Source organism: Micropterus dolomieu, linkage group LG01, assembly GCF_021292245.1.
Source record: "Micropterus dolomieu isolate WLL.071019.BEF.003 ecotype Adirondacks linkage group LG01, ASM2129224v1, whole genome shotgun sequence".
Taxonomy (NCBI): domain Eukaryota; kingdom Metazoa; phylum Chordata; class Actinopteri; order Centrarchiformes; family Centrarchidae; genus Micropterus; species Micropterus dolomieu.
The window spans coordinates 25,192,483-25,207,319 of record NC_060150.1 but is presented as its reverse complement, the minus strand read 5'-3'; the positions used below and the strand labels follow the sequence as shown (position 1 = coordinate 25,207,319).

The window sequence follows — 14,837 nt, the reverse complement described above, 5'->3', positions numbered from 1 at the left end:
AGTGATCATTTTGTTTGTTTGTTTAGAGCGTAGTGTGGAACCATCCATGTTATTTTGGTGTAATTTCATGAAAGAAAACCATATTTTTCATACAAAAAATTTTGAAAACAGGTCAAATTTGACCCGAAGACAAGTAATCTGTAAAATAACATCCAGAAGAAATCACACAGCAGTAACATTCTGCACGCTTACAGAGACAGCTGGGACCACGTTAAACTTTTTTTATTGCCACTTAGAAAGAAAGCATAAAGAAAGGTAAGGTAATGGTAATGTGTAAGTGACGTTAGCAAGGCAAGCAAGCTTACCTATGTATATACTGCATGTTTCAGAGTGCTACTTTCAGTTGCTAGCCAGTTTTTAGACACCTAGCTAGGTGCACAAGCTACCTAATTTTATGGGTTCCCCAGGTTAAGATATTGATTGAAGTAGCTAATGCAGTGGTACCTGTTAGAGAGTTAGAGTACTTGGAGTACTTGGAATACTTAGAGATAGAGATGCCAACGCTATGTCCTGATGGTTTTTTGTGTTGTTGCATCTGATGCAACCTATAGACGTGTGGAGAGTGTTGAAGTACGCTGACTTCACCGGGTCCGTTGATGAGAAGAGATCAGATGAGACAGTGCCTTAAGTTTCGAGACCTTTATTACCAAAAAAAAAATTGCAGATATATGTCTGGAGACTCCTCTTACCAACACAGAGTCTACTCTGAAGCAGTAAGCAGAGGAGTCGGTCTCTTCCTATACAGCCTGACAATTTATAGAAGTAACTGTACCCAGAGTGGTGTGTCTGTGTGTGCATGTGATATGGTGTGTGTGCTTGTGATTCGTTGTGGATGATTGAATCACAATGTATGGTATGTGTTTGTGTCAACACAACTTCCTCAGCATCATGTACCCTTCTCACAAGAGGTAGGGAGGGGCCAGGTTGTTTAAGGCTTTGTATGTGATGAGAACGAGTTTAAAGTAGAACCTGTAATAAACCAGGAGCCAGTAGAGGTTGTGAAGGATGGAGGTGATGTGGTCACCATTATCAAGAAGGCCCAGCAGGGGATGTACTTCCTGCACCTGCTCAGGAAGCTCAACCTGCCTAAGGACCTGCTGATCCACTTTTACACAGCCATCATCCAGTCTGTCCTCTGCACGTCCATCACTGTCTGGTTTGGATCTGCCACCAAAAAGGACAAGGACAGACTACAGTCAGGACTCCAGAAAAGATCATCGGTGCCAACCTGACCTCCATTCAGGACTTCTACATTTCTAGAGTCAGGAAACGGGCAGGAAACATCACTGCAGATCCATCTCACCCCAGACACAATCTGTTCCAGCTTCTCCCCTCTGGTAGGCGCTACAGAGCACTGTTTGCCAAAACCAACAGTTTCTTCCCACAAGCCATCACTCTGATGAACAGCTGATTTCTGACTCACGGTGTCAGGAATAATTCCTGTGCAATAACCCAGTAACTCTGTCTCTAATCAGGCAGCTGTTTACTGTCTAACACTTATTATTTATTCACCATTCTCTTTCAGTGCTGTTCATACTGTTATATTGTCATATTGTATACTGTATAACAAATCCACCTACCTCAAGTCATTACTCCTGCACAAAAATACTTTATATTCCAGCATCCTTTGCACTATGCTTCATTGCACTGTGTACATGTGTACATGTATGCATGTATATGTACCTGTGTATCACATCCACCTCCGACATGTACATACTCCTGCATCCTTTGCACTCTGCTCACTGCACTATTTGTCAATATGTCTATATTGTTTTTGTTCATAGTGTGTATATTTGTGTTGTCTACACTGAAGTCTGTGTCTGATTTTACTTTATTTTTATTATTGTGATTTTGTATTATTGTAGGAGTAAGAAATCGTGCGCAATGTACAATCCAGAGTCAAATTCCTCGTATGTGTACACATACCTGGCAATAAAGCTGATTCTGATTCTCTTCGACGGGTGGTAGTGAGCATGGGGGCAGCAGAGTTCTGGACGTATTGAAATTTTTGAGGATTTAGTTATGTGAACCGTAGAGAATGCTGTTGCAGTAGTTGAGTCTAGAAGTGATGAGGGCATGGATGAGTATTTCTGCAGCAGTAAAGGACGAGGAGGGCCAGAGGCTGGCCATGTTCTTGAGGTAGAGACAGCAGTTTTTGTGACCTGTTTGATGTTGGGCAAGAAGAAGAGGGCGAGGTTAAAGATAATTCCATGGTTGTGGACCTGGGTGTAGGGGGTGACAATGGAGCCATCGATGTTGAGTGAAAAGGTCTTGGTGGTGCGGGTGAGTGCTTTAGGGCCGATTGCTGTTAAGTTTAAGGTAGTTCTGTTGCATCCAAGACTTTATGTCTGCTAGACAGGTGGTGAGGGTGGCATGGGAGATGGATTTGGAGGAGAGGTAAAGTTGAGTTTCACTGAGATGCACCGGATGCTGATGTTTTCAAAGAACTACTAACAAAGAAGGCAGAATATGACATCCTGGCCTCCGATGAAACGGCAGAGTCCCTTTTCAAAACACGCCATAATTACTATGAGTTTGGAGACAAACCAAGTAAATTGCTTGCTCACCAAATTCAGCAGTCCTCCTCATCAAGGCACGTCAGCCAGATTAACACAGATATTGGAACAAATATTGACCCCCAAACCATTAACAATCAGTTTAGAGAGTTTTATGCTTCGTTATATTCCTCTGAGTGCCAGAATAGCGAAACACAAAAAGAACACTTTTAATTTCTTGGATATCCCTTCTATCACTTCTGAAGCGGCATCTAATTTGGACACACCATTTACAATAAATGAACTTAGGAGTGCTTTAATGCTTATGCAGAATGGGAAATGCCCTGAACCTGACGGTTTCCCTGCTGAATTTGCAGATACACTGTCCCCACTGCTACTTAACATGAATCACTGCAGAGAAGCACACTCCCTCTCACGTTGCGTCAGGCTACTATCTCTCTTATATTGAAAAAGGATAAAGACCCTCTGTCCTGTAGTATTTATCGCCCTATCTCTCTGCTTTGTGCAGATGTCAAAATACTGGCTAGACGTCTAGAGAGTGTCCTTCCTAACATCATCGGGGTTTGTAAAGAACAGACATTCCTTTCATAACGTCAGACGACTGTTTGATATTCTGTATTCACCCACAACCTCTACCAACCCTGAGCTGGTCATTTCAATGGATGCCGAAAAGGCATTTGACCGTGTGGAGTGGCCCTACCTGTTTTACACATTGAAATGTTTGGGCTTTGGCGATACATTGTACATTGTATACATCCCCTCTCGCCTGTGTCCGCACAAATAATGACTATTCTGACTATTTCTCCCTTGAATGTGGTACCAGACAGGGCTGCCCACTCTCCCCATTACTGTTTGCTATTGCCATTGAACCTCTAGCGGTGGCCCTCAGGTCCTGTCAGATACAGGGCATCTCAAGAGGCGGCATAGAACATAAGGTATCCCTGTATGCCGATGATCTCCTGGTCTTTCTTTCTTGTCCAGACAAATCTATCCCCATTGTACTATCTGTGTTGAATGTCTTTGGGCATATCTCAGGTTATAAATAAAATTTGCATAAAAGCAAACTTATGCCAGTTAATGCGGTGGCCACAGCCTATCCTCTCTCAAAGTTACCATTCCGAATATCCCTGGATCACTTTACATGTCTGGGTATCTGTGTGACCAAAACCTATTCAGAACTATTTGAATGTAACTTCTCCCCTCTTTCAGCCAGACTATCCCAAGACATCCACCGGTGGTCACTCTTGCCTTGTCTCTCGTTGGCCGAATAAATTGTATAGTGTGATAGTGAAAAACTGCCTTAGAATCTGGAACCAGTTCAGGTGCCACTTTGGGCTACAGGCAACACCTGTCTTAGCCCAGTACATTCTAACCCTCTGTTCACTCCATCAGTTATTGACAAGGCTTTTTTGACCTGGAAAGACCTAGGGATTGTGTCAATAAAACAGCTTTACATCAGTGGCATATTTACCCCTTTGAACAACTAACTCAGGTTTTCAACTTGAAGCCCACTCATTTCTTTAGATACCTACAAGTCAGAGATTTTGCTCGCAATCATTTTCCTGGCTTCCCTGCCCTCCCTTCCCCTACTCTCGTTGATACCATACTTGTTGTTAACCCACATCTCAAAGGTTCCATTTCCATACTGTACAATACTCTTTTCAAGTCAGACAACAACCTCTGATGCCTTACGCAATGCCTGGTTCTGCTGCCTGGGAATATGCCCTGGGTTGAGTCCACTCATCGTCTGTCTGTGCTCGCCATGGAGTGTTCAGTGCAAAGTGATTCACAGAGTTTACTGGTCTAAAAGTAAGCTTGCCCGTATATACCCTGACATTGATCCAAACTGTGACAAATGTCACCAAGGTCCAGCCAATCTCAGTGACATGTTCTGGTCTTGTCCCACTCTTGCTCCTTTCTGTCTAGGCGTTTTTGAGTCCCTCGCCGCCATTACATCTGACAACATTCACCCCTCACCATTACTCGCACTGTTTGGTGTCCTACCCATTGGCCTCTCATTGCCGCCTTGTTTTGCTGAGCTTGTTGCCTTCCTCACACTGCTGGCAAGACGTGCCATTCTCTTGCGATGGAAAAGCCCTTGCCCCCCCTCTCGCTCTCAATGGATAAAGGATGTGCTTCATTTTATGAGATTGGAGAAAATTAAATATTCCCTTTGCTTCCCAGAACGGAAATTCCATAAAATCTGGCAACCTTTCCTAGATCATGTTAGGTCTCCCAATGTGGACAATGACCCTGATTTCTAGGCGACTAATTATATTTCCCTCCATAAGCAGTAGCTTGTAGCACAGTTGGTGTGTTTTATTTTGTTTGTTTGTTTTTTATCATTATTATTATTTTTGAATTTTTATTACTAATATTATTATTTATATATATATAGGCTTATATATTTTATTCCCTCATTCTCTCCTTACCTCGTGATTGTGTTTATTTCTTTCTTTCTCTTTTTGTGTGTCTTTGTGAGCGTATGAGCATGCATGTCCTGTATGAAATGTATATATGAGGGCATGGATGGCCTATACTAGACTACCACTACCATGTTTACCTGTATCAAAACCCATTTTACCATTTTCCAATGATCCCTCTCTGTAAGGGGGAATGGGGGGGTAAACAGTCTCTTTGTTAGTACCTCGTTTCACAGAATGACCCTTTGTATTAGTTTGGCTCCATGGATGAGCTGTAATGTGTATCTGTTATGTTCAAAATCCCACAAATAAATCAAAAAAAAAGTTGAGTTTCATTGGTGTAACAGTGGAAATGGAGGCCATGACAGTGGAAGTGGAAGGATGTAGATGATGAAGAGGGGGGGACCAAGCACTGACGGACTTTATCGGAGACGGAGAGATGGAGGATTTGCAGCTGTTTATGGAGAAAAGAAAGGTTGGAGATGGGTCTGTAGCTGTTCAGGGTGTCAGGCTCGAGTACAGTTTTTTTAAGTATAGCGGTACAAGCACTGAGCTTGAGGGCGTGATGAGACCAGTGGACAAGGAGGAGTTGGTGACATTGGTGATGAGTGGGTAGAGTGTGGGCAGGCAGGCCTTGACTAGAGAGGAGGGGATAGGGTCAAGGGTACAGGTTAGGGACTTAATGATGAGACAAGCCATGTAAAACTATGTAGCTAATGTTAAGTTACATCAACCTTAGCTAATGTCAGCTGCGTGCTGTTCCTGACATTAATGCTAGACGCCATGGTACCGCTCCCTCTTTGGGTGAGAGAGCTACCCTAGAGGTGTGACAGCAGAGAGTGAAGAGTACTGTGCCTCCACTTCTATGAAGAATTTACATATTAAATATGTTGCTCTTTAGGGCCATAAAGATATGGCACATTACTTAAAGCGAGATTTTGAATACACTGTTAGACTAGATTTAATATGAAGATCAAATACGGAACATAATAGTCAAACAGAAAACCTAATGCCTTCAAAAAAATTGTATTGTGTTAGGTGATGGTAAAACATGGAAAAGGTGTGTTGAGTGGATTTCAGCTCTTAGTGTTTGTATGTGGGTGTTTTTATAGGAAAGTGGATCTTTCAGATCAATTTGAGAAGCACCTATGATCATTTTCAACATTTTATTGTGTATCATTTAGTGTTGGACACTGGTCTTAGTGTTGACTCAGTCTCACCCTCCATTTGTCTTTTTCTTGACTTGGTCTCAGCTAGAGCACTGCATTTCAGCCTGAACCCAACGAGGCCCAACTTATTTACGCCCCGTAGGCCGGGCTTCGGGACATTTTTAAAGAGGTGGTATTATGCTCATTTTCAGGTTCAAAATCCTATTTAGGGGTTGTACCAGAACAGGTTTACATGGTTTAATTTTCAAAAAACACCATATTTTTTGTCATACTGCACATTGCTGTAGCTCCTCTTTTCACCCTGTGTTGAAGGCTTCGTTTTAGCTATGGAGTGATACATCTTGTCTCTAAATGATCTTTGTTGGGAGTTGCACATGTTCCTAGTTAAGGACTACTAGCCAATCAGAAGCAGAGAAGGGCAGGTCAGCGAAAGGCCGGTAATAGCCAATCAGAAGTTTTAACTGAGCTCTGTCTCTACATCACAGTAACAACTTCATGTCCATTGACTGCTTGGAGGATAGCTAGTGTTTGGAAGGGAGAGGAGAGGTGTGCTGCAGCTCAGTGTTTTTCCACCGGTGTTTTTGAGGGCGTGATGGACTAGTTGCTCAGCAAGCATTATGACACGTATTTTCATTGTGACGTCACAAGAAAAGGAAGTAAAGGCTGGACTACAAATGAGCTGTTTTCAGGCAGTTCAGAGCAGAGTTTTCTGTGGGAGATGGGAACTCCCTTTGGGCTGGACTTTGGGCTTTTTCACTTTGAAAACCTAGTACATGCACAAAAAAGATATATAACTCAATAAAGGAGAGGGAAAAAGCCAAAAACCATAATACCACCTCTTTAATGTCATAGCTCACAAGCGGGCCAGGCATTGGGCCTCTATAAGGCTTCTCCTTTTTATGTTTTAGACAGCCATAAATTAAATGTAAATATGAGTAGCTCGAGATGGACTCAGTGGACTTTCCAGGTAAAATGTTATTTATGTTTTGCTTCATGGAGATGATGTACTTTGTCTTATTTTGATGAAAGGATTTTTACATTAGCAGAAATCCAGCACAACATGAATGTCAAAGCAGTTGCCTGTTTATTTACATTTGAAAGTAAAATAAAAATGTCTTCCTTAAATCAATGAATAACCGTGATAAATAATCATGATCTCAATATAGATAAAAAATAATTATCATTTTGGCCATAATCGTGCAGCCCTAATACACTCTTGTCATGGTCTTAATTCGGGTGATTTTGGTGTGGACAGATGAGGCTACAGCAGCTCTACAGGACTGTTTTGAGTGCACATACTGGCACATGTTCATAGAGAGGCTGCCACCCAGGAAAACTACATCACTCTCTTGAGGAATATACATTATCAGTGACATCATACATCAGGAAATGTAAAATTAATCAGACAATAAAATCATTCCTCAACCAGAAAGCATGGGTGAATGGAGAAGTGAGGGCGCTATCTTGAGCCAAAAAGGCTGCTTTTCGGTCAGTTGGCAAGGAAGCATACAGCACCGCCAGAGCTAGACTGAAAGCTGGAGAGAGCAACATGACGTTGACTGCAGTTCAGTTAATGGCCAATGGTAATCTTTAAAAACAAGGATTTTCTGAAAATTTCAGATAGAACCTTTAAACAGCTTGGGAAAAAAACATCTACTTGGTTCTTTTGGCCATTATCAGTGACCACTAAATCAAAGGCTGGGAAATTAAATGTCTCCACAGACATCTCTGTGTTTGTATTACCTTCTGCTCATCGCAGCCAGACAAACCCATCAAGCTTTATGACCCACTGAGGGCTGCTGCTGCTACTAATTCATGGAGGCATTGCTATCAAGCCCATTCACACCACACAACCTATCTCCACTGTTCCCATGAATATCTGAACAGGCCCTTCCACCAGTTTAAGTCTCCCACGACAACAGCTTGCAGCTTTGATAGATGATAAGCCTGTTTTATGAAGGAAGGAGGAAGAGAATGTGAGAATTGTGTGCTCAGTACCAGGGAGAAAAGGTCACAGATATTTTCATTCTAGAGCACTGTGCTGATTGATTTTCACTTTATGTTGAATAAAATGGACAAAGTCAGTTTTTGGTCAGTGATGGCGTAGTAAACTATTGAGTGTCTCTTATATAGGTAGTAGTGAATGAGGGAATAAAGGAGTGACTTTGGACAGCCTTGCTGTAGTGCAGTGGTGGCCAACTATATGCCATTGAGAGCCAGCAGTCTGCAGGTTTGCATTTCCAACTGATCACCTCATTGATTTACTGATGAACTCTCTTCCTCTTCTTGAAAGAGTGTTAAGACTCCTGCTGTAGTGTCTACTGTATCTGTAAATACATTTTAGGGGTCTTGTATTTATTCATGTATTTCCTGATTTCAAAACAACAGGTCTTGGCAGATTGTAGTGATTGTATTGTTAGTGAATCAAGCTGGCTGATCAATCCTATTGGTCTTACAGATTTACAATGGCATAGCCTGATGTAGTGCATAGCACTCATAGTATTGACTGGTATGTTGGGATCATTCATTTTGATTCTGATGTGTCCTCTGAAAAATTGGGCATTTACTGTACCATTTAAGCCTGTTTCTGTGTACGGGGGGAGCGAGGAGCCGATTAACTGGTCATTCGTGAGCAGACGTCAATAAAACTTTGGTTAGCTCTCGCACAGTGAAGCACTTTTACAAGTTGACTCCCCACGATCAGTCCCTGTCTCACTGCGCCTGTGCAAAGTGGCAAAAAGAGCAACTGAAAATGCAATGCAACTAGCTAGCACTGCAAGCAAATAAGCTTCTTTCAAATGAATCTTTATTGACTCAAGACTGGAAACCTGGTTGGAAACAGACTGAGGCAGGGTAGATTGCAGACAACGAACATGGCAAGTGAGGCCCCAGCTGGTTATTTTAGTAAAAGTCCAATCAATATTAGGATTGTGTGTGACCCAGAAAAAGTAAAGTGGAATAAACGGTGACTTGATAACAAAACAACGTATCTCCTCCTGGCTGTTACCTGATAGTTGTACATGGGCAGGGCAGGTCCTGGTGTGGTTACACCTGACTAACAGCCGCCCATCCAAAGTGTTTCGCTTCAAGGGGCTCATCCAAGTCCATGGGTATTGTTCATAATTATAATTTTTTATTGCTACAAAGGCCTCTGTACTTTAACAATATTTTGTCTTACTGATTACTTTGAAGAACTGTTTTCTCAAAGCAAGAGGATGTTGTTTATAGTCAATAGCGGCGAATTGTATCTTGCTGGATGAGGAAATACACCCAGAAACTTGCAGATACCAGTGATTCTTCAGAACTCTGCTCTTTTTAACATCTTAAACTGCAAACTTGGTAATGAAATATAATGCTTGCCATTATGCTCAATGTTTAATTATTGTTTGTGGCTTTAAGGCCTTATTACTTTTTTTTTTATAAATATATATATGATGTATATATGATGTGTGTGTGTGTGTGTGTGTGTGTGTGTGTGTGTGTGTGTATATATGTGTATATATTTAATTTTTTTTAATATTGTTTTTTAATATATATTTATTTATTCATAAATGCATTAACCGTTCTACATATAGTTTTTAAGTTTAAAGCCTTTCGTCGTTTTAACTTCACCAATTTTTTGTGCATCTGGTGATCTGGATGGCAAGCCGTTACATGCACTATCCCACACAGGGATAAATAAAGTTCTTTTTAAAAATGTATTTAATTGAATTAAACGGAATTCACAGCCACAGAATGAAATGTTCTGACATAGCTTTGGAGAAAAAGTGACGGGTTTTTCACCACAGTCTCCTGTACAGTTACTGTTTACTGTGTACATGCAGGCTAATTGCTGAGAAATGTGGTCACATTCTTCCTGCGCTTTCCATCCCTAGACAGATATCCCCAATCTGCTTTATCTTTATCTCCAAATCTTCCTCCATTCATTATCTTGCTTCTGGTTCACTTATTTCACATTCTCTATCCATCCCTTTCTCAATTCATCTCCTGTTTAGCGCTCAGATATTAAAATTGAATTGAATTCTTCCTTCCAAAAGGGATCTGTTTATCTATTCTCATCCAGCCCCCTTTCTGTCTCACCCACCATTTTCTGTCATCAGGCTTTCCACCTTCTCTCTATCCATTATTTTTGAGTGTTGTATTACTAACTGTGGGGCCCAGTAATAAGTAAAAGTAACAGGGAACATTGGGGCTCTTCAGAAACTTAAAGCTCTTTAGTGGAGGCCATCTATCAGCCTGACAGACTGTTAACCCAATGCGCACATTTATGTTGTTTCTATGTGTTCCTATGAGACACAGGAGATTCATAAACTGGATGTGTAGTTTATTCACTATGTATTGAAAGCAGAGAGTCAGTGTGCTGGGTAAGGGATTATGTGCAAGTTTGTGTGTGTGTGTGTGTTCAGGCAGCTCTCTGAGTACATTAAGATCATCCAGATACATTGAGCTGAGGTCATGGAGCTAAATAGTTTGTTCTACAGTAAGTGGTTTAGAGAGAGACACACATTAGAGCTTTGTGGGAGACCAGCTACACAACGTTGCGGCTATAATAAACACACATATGCAAACCTATGGGCACACGCACGGGCATTAAGGTGAGTTGCAGAAGAGAAGACTTCTGTTGATAATATTATACAGCTCAGGAAATAATAGTCCATCAATGTTTAAATCATATTCACAATCTGGTATACTCAAAAACATCTTGTTTTAAGTTTTTATGAATTCTTACTTATATTATTAGAAGGATTTATTGTGTTGCTTCAGATTTATTTTGAAAACGGACCTTTTGACAGCAGAAAGCTAAAATGCTTGAAAACAAGCACGAAAGTGACTAGCTTGTAAACATGTCTTCCTAAAAGAAATATTTTTATTTTAATATTGTTTAGCATATGGCTGATAAGGCCACAAGGTTTGTGAATGTTTCATTTAATTTTGTTTTTGATTGATACTCAACTGCTTTCTTTGCATAGGTTTATTAGGTTTGAAAATGAGCTATTATAGCTGACTATAATGCAAAGGGATTCCGTCATCTTGAAAGAGTAATTAGCATTCCTTACTAACTGGACTTATAATAAAAATATTTTCTCTGAAAATATTCAATATAATTCTTATTTTACAGAGTTTTAAGGTACTTAATTAAATTGTCCCCAAGAAATATTGATTTCATAGACCTTTTTCCAAGCAGACATTTTGACTTGTCACAGCTGCTTCTAATAACTTTCCATTCCATGAAGGTGTCTCAGTAAGTTAGCTAACCTCGGAATTGGTTAGACTAATTGGAATGCTAACAATATTAATAGTACTGATGACACCTGCGATTTCCAGCTTTGAAAAGTCAAAATGCTATGAGAAAGGCGTTTCCCATCAATGTCAGGATATTTTCCATCACAGCATTGTCACATCATAATTTTCTATTTTAATACTGTATGATAAAACTGTATTTCATACACACTTCTTTATACAACAAACATATGATTTACACTGACTACCTACATTTGTTGGCTTTCATGTTGATTGCAATTTAAACTGTTAGTATTCCACTCTTCATAAGTTAAAAAGGCCTGCCTCTAGTAATATGGACATACTGTAAATGATCGTTCTCATTAAGTTGCTATGTTTATTGTTAAGCACCAAATCACCAAAGCAAATGTATGTGTAAACTTACTTGGCAATAAATCTGATTCTGAACAGTAATTGATGACATGTAAATATGATCTTTGAGATTGTGTTAATTGAGATACACTACATTGTATTTTATTCACTGTAAAAGCTTTTGTGAGGGGGCAGCTGTGGCTCAGGTGATAGAGTGGCTCTACTGATCACAGGGTTGGTGGTTCAATCCCCACCTCCTCCTGTCCATGTGTTGAAGTGTCCTTGGGCAAGACACTGAATAACGGGTGCTCCCCAGCACAAGTGCATTCCTAATTGCCGGTCCCAAGCTAAGAAAAATGGGAGGGTTAATTTGTTCATTTGTTTCTCTGTCACACATTTTAGTACAATTAATTGGGTGTTGGTGTTGCTGTCTTGGTGAAAACTAAAGTAAATTTTTCTCATTCTATCCACAGGTCGTAAGTTCGTCATTGCCAATGCAAGAGTGGAGAACTGCGCCATCATCTTCTGCAATGATGGCTTCTGCCACATGTGTGGTTTCTCACGTGCTGAGATCATGCAGAAGCCATGCACGTGTAACTTCCTGTATGGACCCGATACCAAGCGACTGGCCATCGCTCAGATGGCTCAGGCCCTGCTGGGGTCAGAGGAGAGGAAAGTGGAGATCAACCTTTACCGCAAAGATGGTAGGGAAAAACGCTGTGTGTTAGAATGATTTGAGAGCTCTGTGTGTGTAGAAGTGGGAGTGGACACCTGTTTTTTTTGCCCTGTTCATTTGTACAGGAGATGAATACGGAGATGGTCATCTAGTGTGTAAAGATGGCACAGTGTCTGTACATGTTTGGGAGTTGTTATTTTTTCTTTTTTACATAAGTTAGATGTAACACTGATGTAGCAATAGAAATTTGGGGATGGACTGTACCAAAAAGGAGGTCAGTGCGTGTATACTTTGGAGAAGGAAGTGGTGGTCGGGTTGTTTAAGAAAGATAAAGAAGTCGGGAGAGGATGCCATATTAGTTGTTGTGTTCGTGTGAGTTTGAATGCATTGGGTTGGAAAGAGGACTATGGAAGGTACTTGTGTGTGTATGTATTTGAGTGTGCTTGTATCTGAATTTTTTAGGCATTTAAATGGTTTTGTCACTATTAAATGTGCTTGTTTGTCAGTTGGCCTCAGTATCTGTTTGTGTGATGTATACAGAGTATTTGGCACCCACCTGCTTGTGTTTGTGTGAGCTGTTATGTGTAAATGACCTGATCGAAAACTTTCTCTTGCAGTGCCCCCTGACATTTTGTGTCTCTTCAGATTTCTTGATGTGATGAGCATGGAAGTGCAGAAAATGCAGTACATTTGGGAAGTTTCCAGATCGTATTAACAGAAGACTATATAAATGTGGTTACATTACAGCTGAGTACACTCAAAAAACACTTTGAATCAGTGTCTGCACATTCATTTAAAACTCCCTTCAAAGTTAAAACACAACAGCTGTTTTGTAACATTTTCATGAAATTAATTTACCTTTAAAGTAAAATGAGGAAAGTACAGTAAATGGGGGAAGCCCTTGGCGAATCCTCTCCAATGGCGAGGCAGTATTTATGTCTACACACATGCCAGCTGGACCGGGACCAGGTAACAGGACACTGGTCACTGCAAGGATAGGCAGCTTCCATGGTGATAAAGAGCTACCATGGTGATAAAGTCAGCAACTCCATGGGCTACGGCCAAAGCTGCTGCTGGACATTTTCCACCTGTGGACTGATGCCAAGGAAAAGGAGGGAGGAGGAAAGGGCTTGAAACAAATTTAGGGGTGAGGTCAAGATGACTAAGAGGAAAGACAAGAAAAAACTTTGAAAAGTGAGAAAAAAATCAGCGGGTGAGTAATGGGAGAAACAGTGACTTTCAGAAAGTGTATATCTCACACAATCTGAAAGTGTTGCTGTGGTGAGAGAAAGCAAGTAAAAGAGAAAGGGGGGAACACAGAGAGATGGCGCCAGCTGTCTCCTCTCTATTGATACTTCTGACGGGTGCTTTGCCAATTCAACCCTCCCCTCTGCACATTTCACTTTCCACTGTTTATACTGGAGATGTGAACACACACACACACACCAGCAATCTGCTTTACAAAAGTACCTTATAAAAAGCTACAACCCTGTATATAGAGGTGTTGCCATTTCTGTACGACTGGCTATGTTAACAAGAGTCCACCGTTCTAACAACACATTGTTATAGGCTTTGGAAGCAACAACATTTAATGCCAGGGAAAAGTCTTGTGCCAGTGCGGGTTGGTAGCTGTAATGTCATAATGCAAAAACTTGAGGACTCAAAGGCAGACTCGGAACAGTTCGAAGGGGTAACAAAGGGGTTTTATTGAAAGGTGCAACGGAGGACTGGGTGGTTGGTTCCAACAGGGCAGAATGAACAACACGGAGGAGGGGAGTTAGTCTAGGCAAGATGTGAGCAGAGAAGGTGTGGCGTTCAGCAGGGTTCCCGGAGGTAGTGTGATCCTGGGCACAGAGAAAAACAAGTTAATCCAGGGAGAGACAGAAATTACAAGGAATCTTACTGGAGAAGATAGTTGGCCTTGACGCACGTACCACATGTGGTTAACTGACGATCCGGCGAAGAATGTGAGGAGGACTGGGGTTGAAATACTGCAGGAGCTTGATTAGTGGAATGAGGACCAGGTGCGCCGCTGGAGCCAGAGAGTGTAGCCACGCCCAGACAAACACAGACAGGGAGGACAGACAGAAAACACAGGGAAGGGGGGAACAAAAGAACACAAGGTAGTGGGGAGATTCTGTAGCACCACAACATGTAAAGCCTTTCGCCCAATGTCAGCTGGGATTGGCTCCAGCCCCCCGCGACCCTGTACGTGGGATAAGCGGTTGACGATGGATGGATGGCCAGCAAAAATGTTTGGTAAACATGCAGACAGAGGTGCCACGTTGAAGATGTGTTAAAGCTGTAGCACCTGGTAGAGCGTGTACCCCATGTACAAGGCTGAGCCCTTACTGCAGCGGCTGGGGTTTCGAATATGACCTGTGTTGCCCCCCCCTCTCAATACTACCGCTATCCACTTTTCCTATCCAATAAAGGCAAAATACCCCCCCCCCCCCCCCCA

At 41.5% G+C, this 14,837-nt stretch overlaps 1 protein-coding gene across 1 annotated transcript in view; it reads left to right on the top strand.

The window, feature by feature from the left end:
* kcnh2b (potassium voltage-gated channel, subfamily H (eag-related), member 2b) overlaps nt 1-14,837 on the top strand; it is a 340,415-nt gene that overhangs the window by 38,847 nt on the left and 286,731 nt on the right. Inside the window, exon 2 of the mRNA XM_046062123.1 lies at nt 12,174-12,404. Coding sequence (XP_045918079.1) covers nt 12,174-12,404 — 231 coding nt within the window. The remainder of the gene's footprint in view (nt 1-12,173; nt 12,405-14,837) is intronic.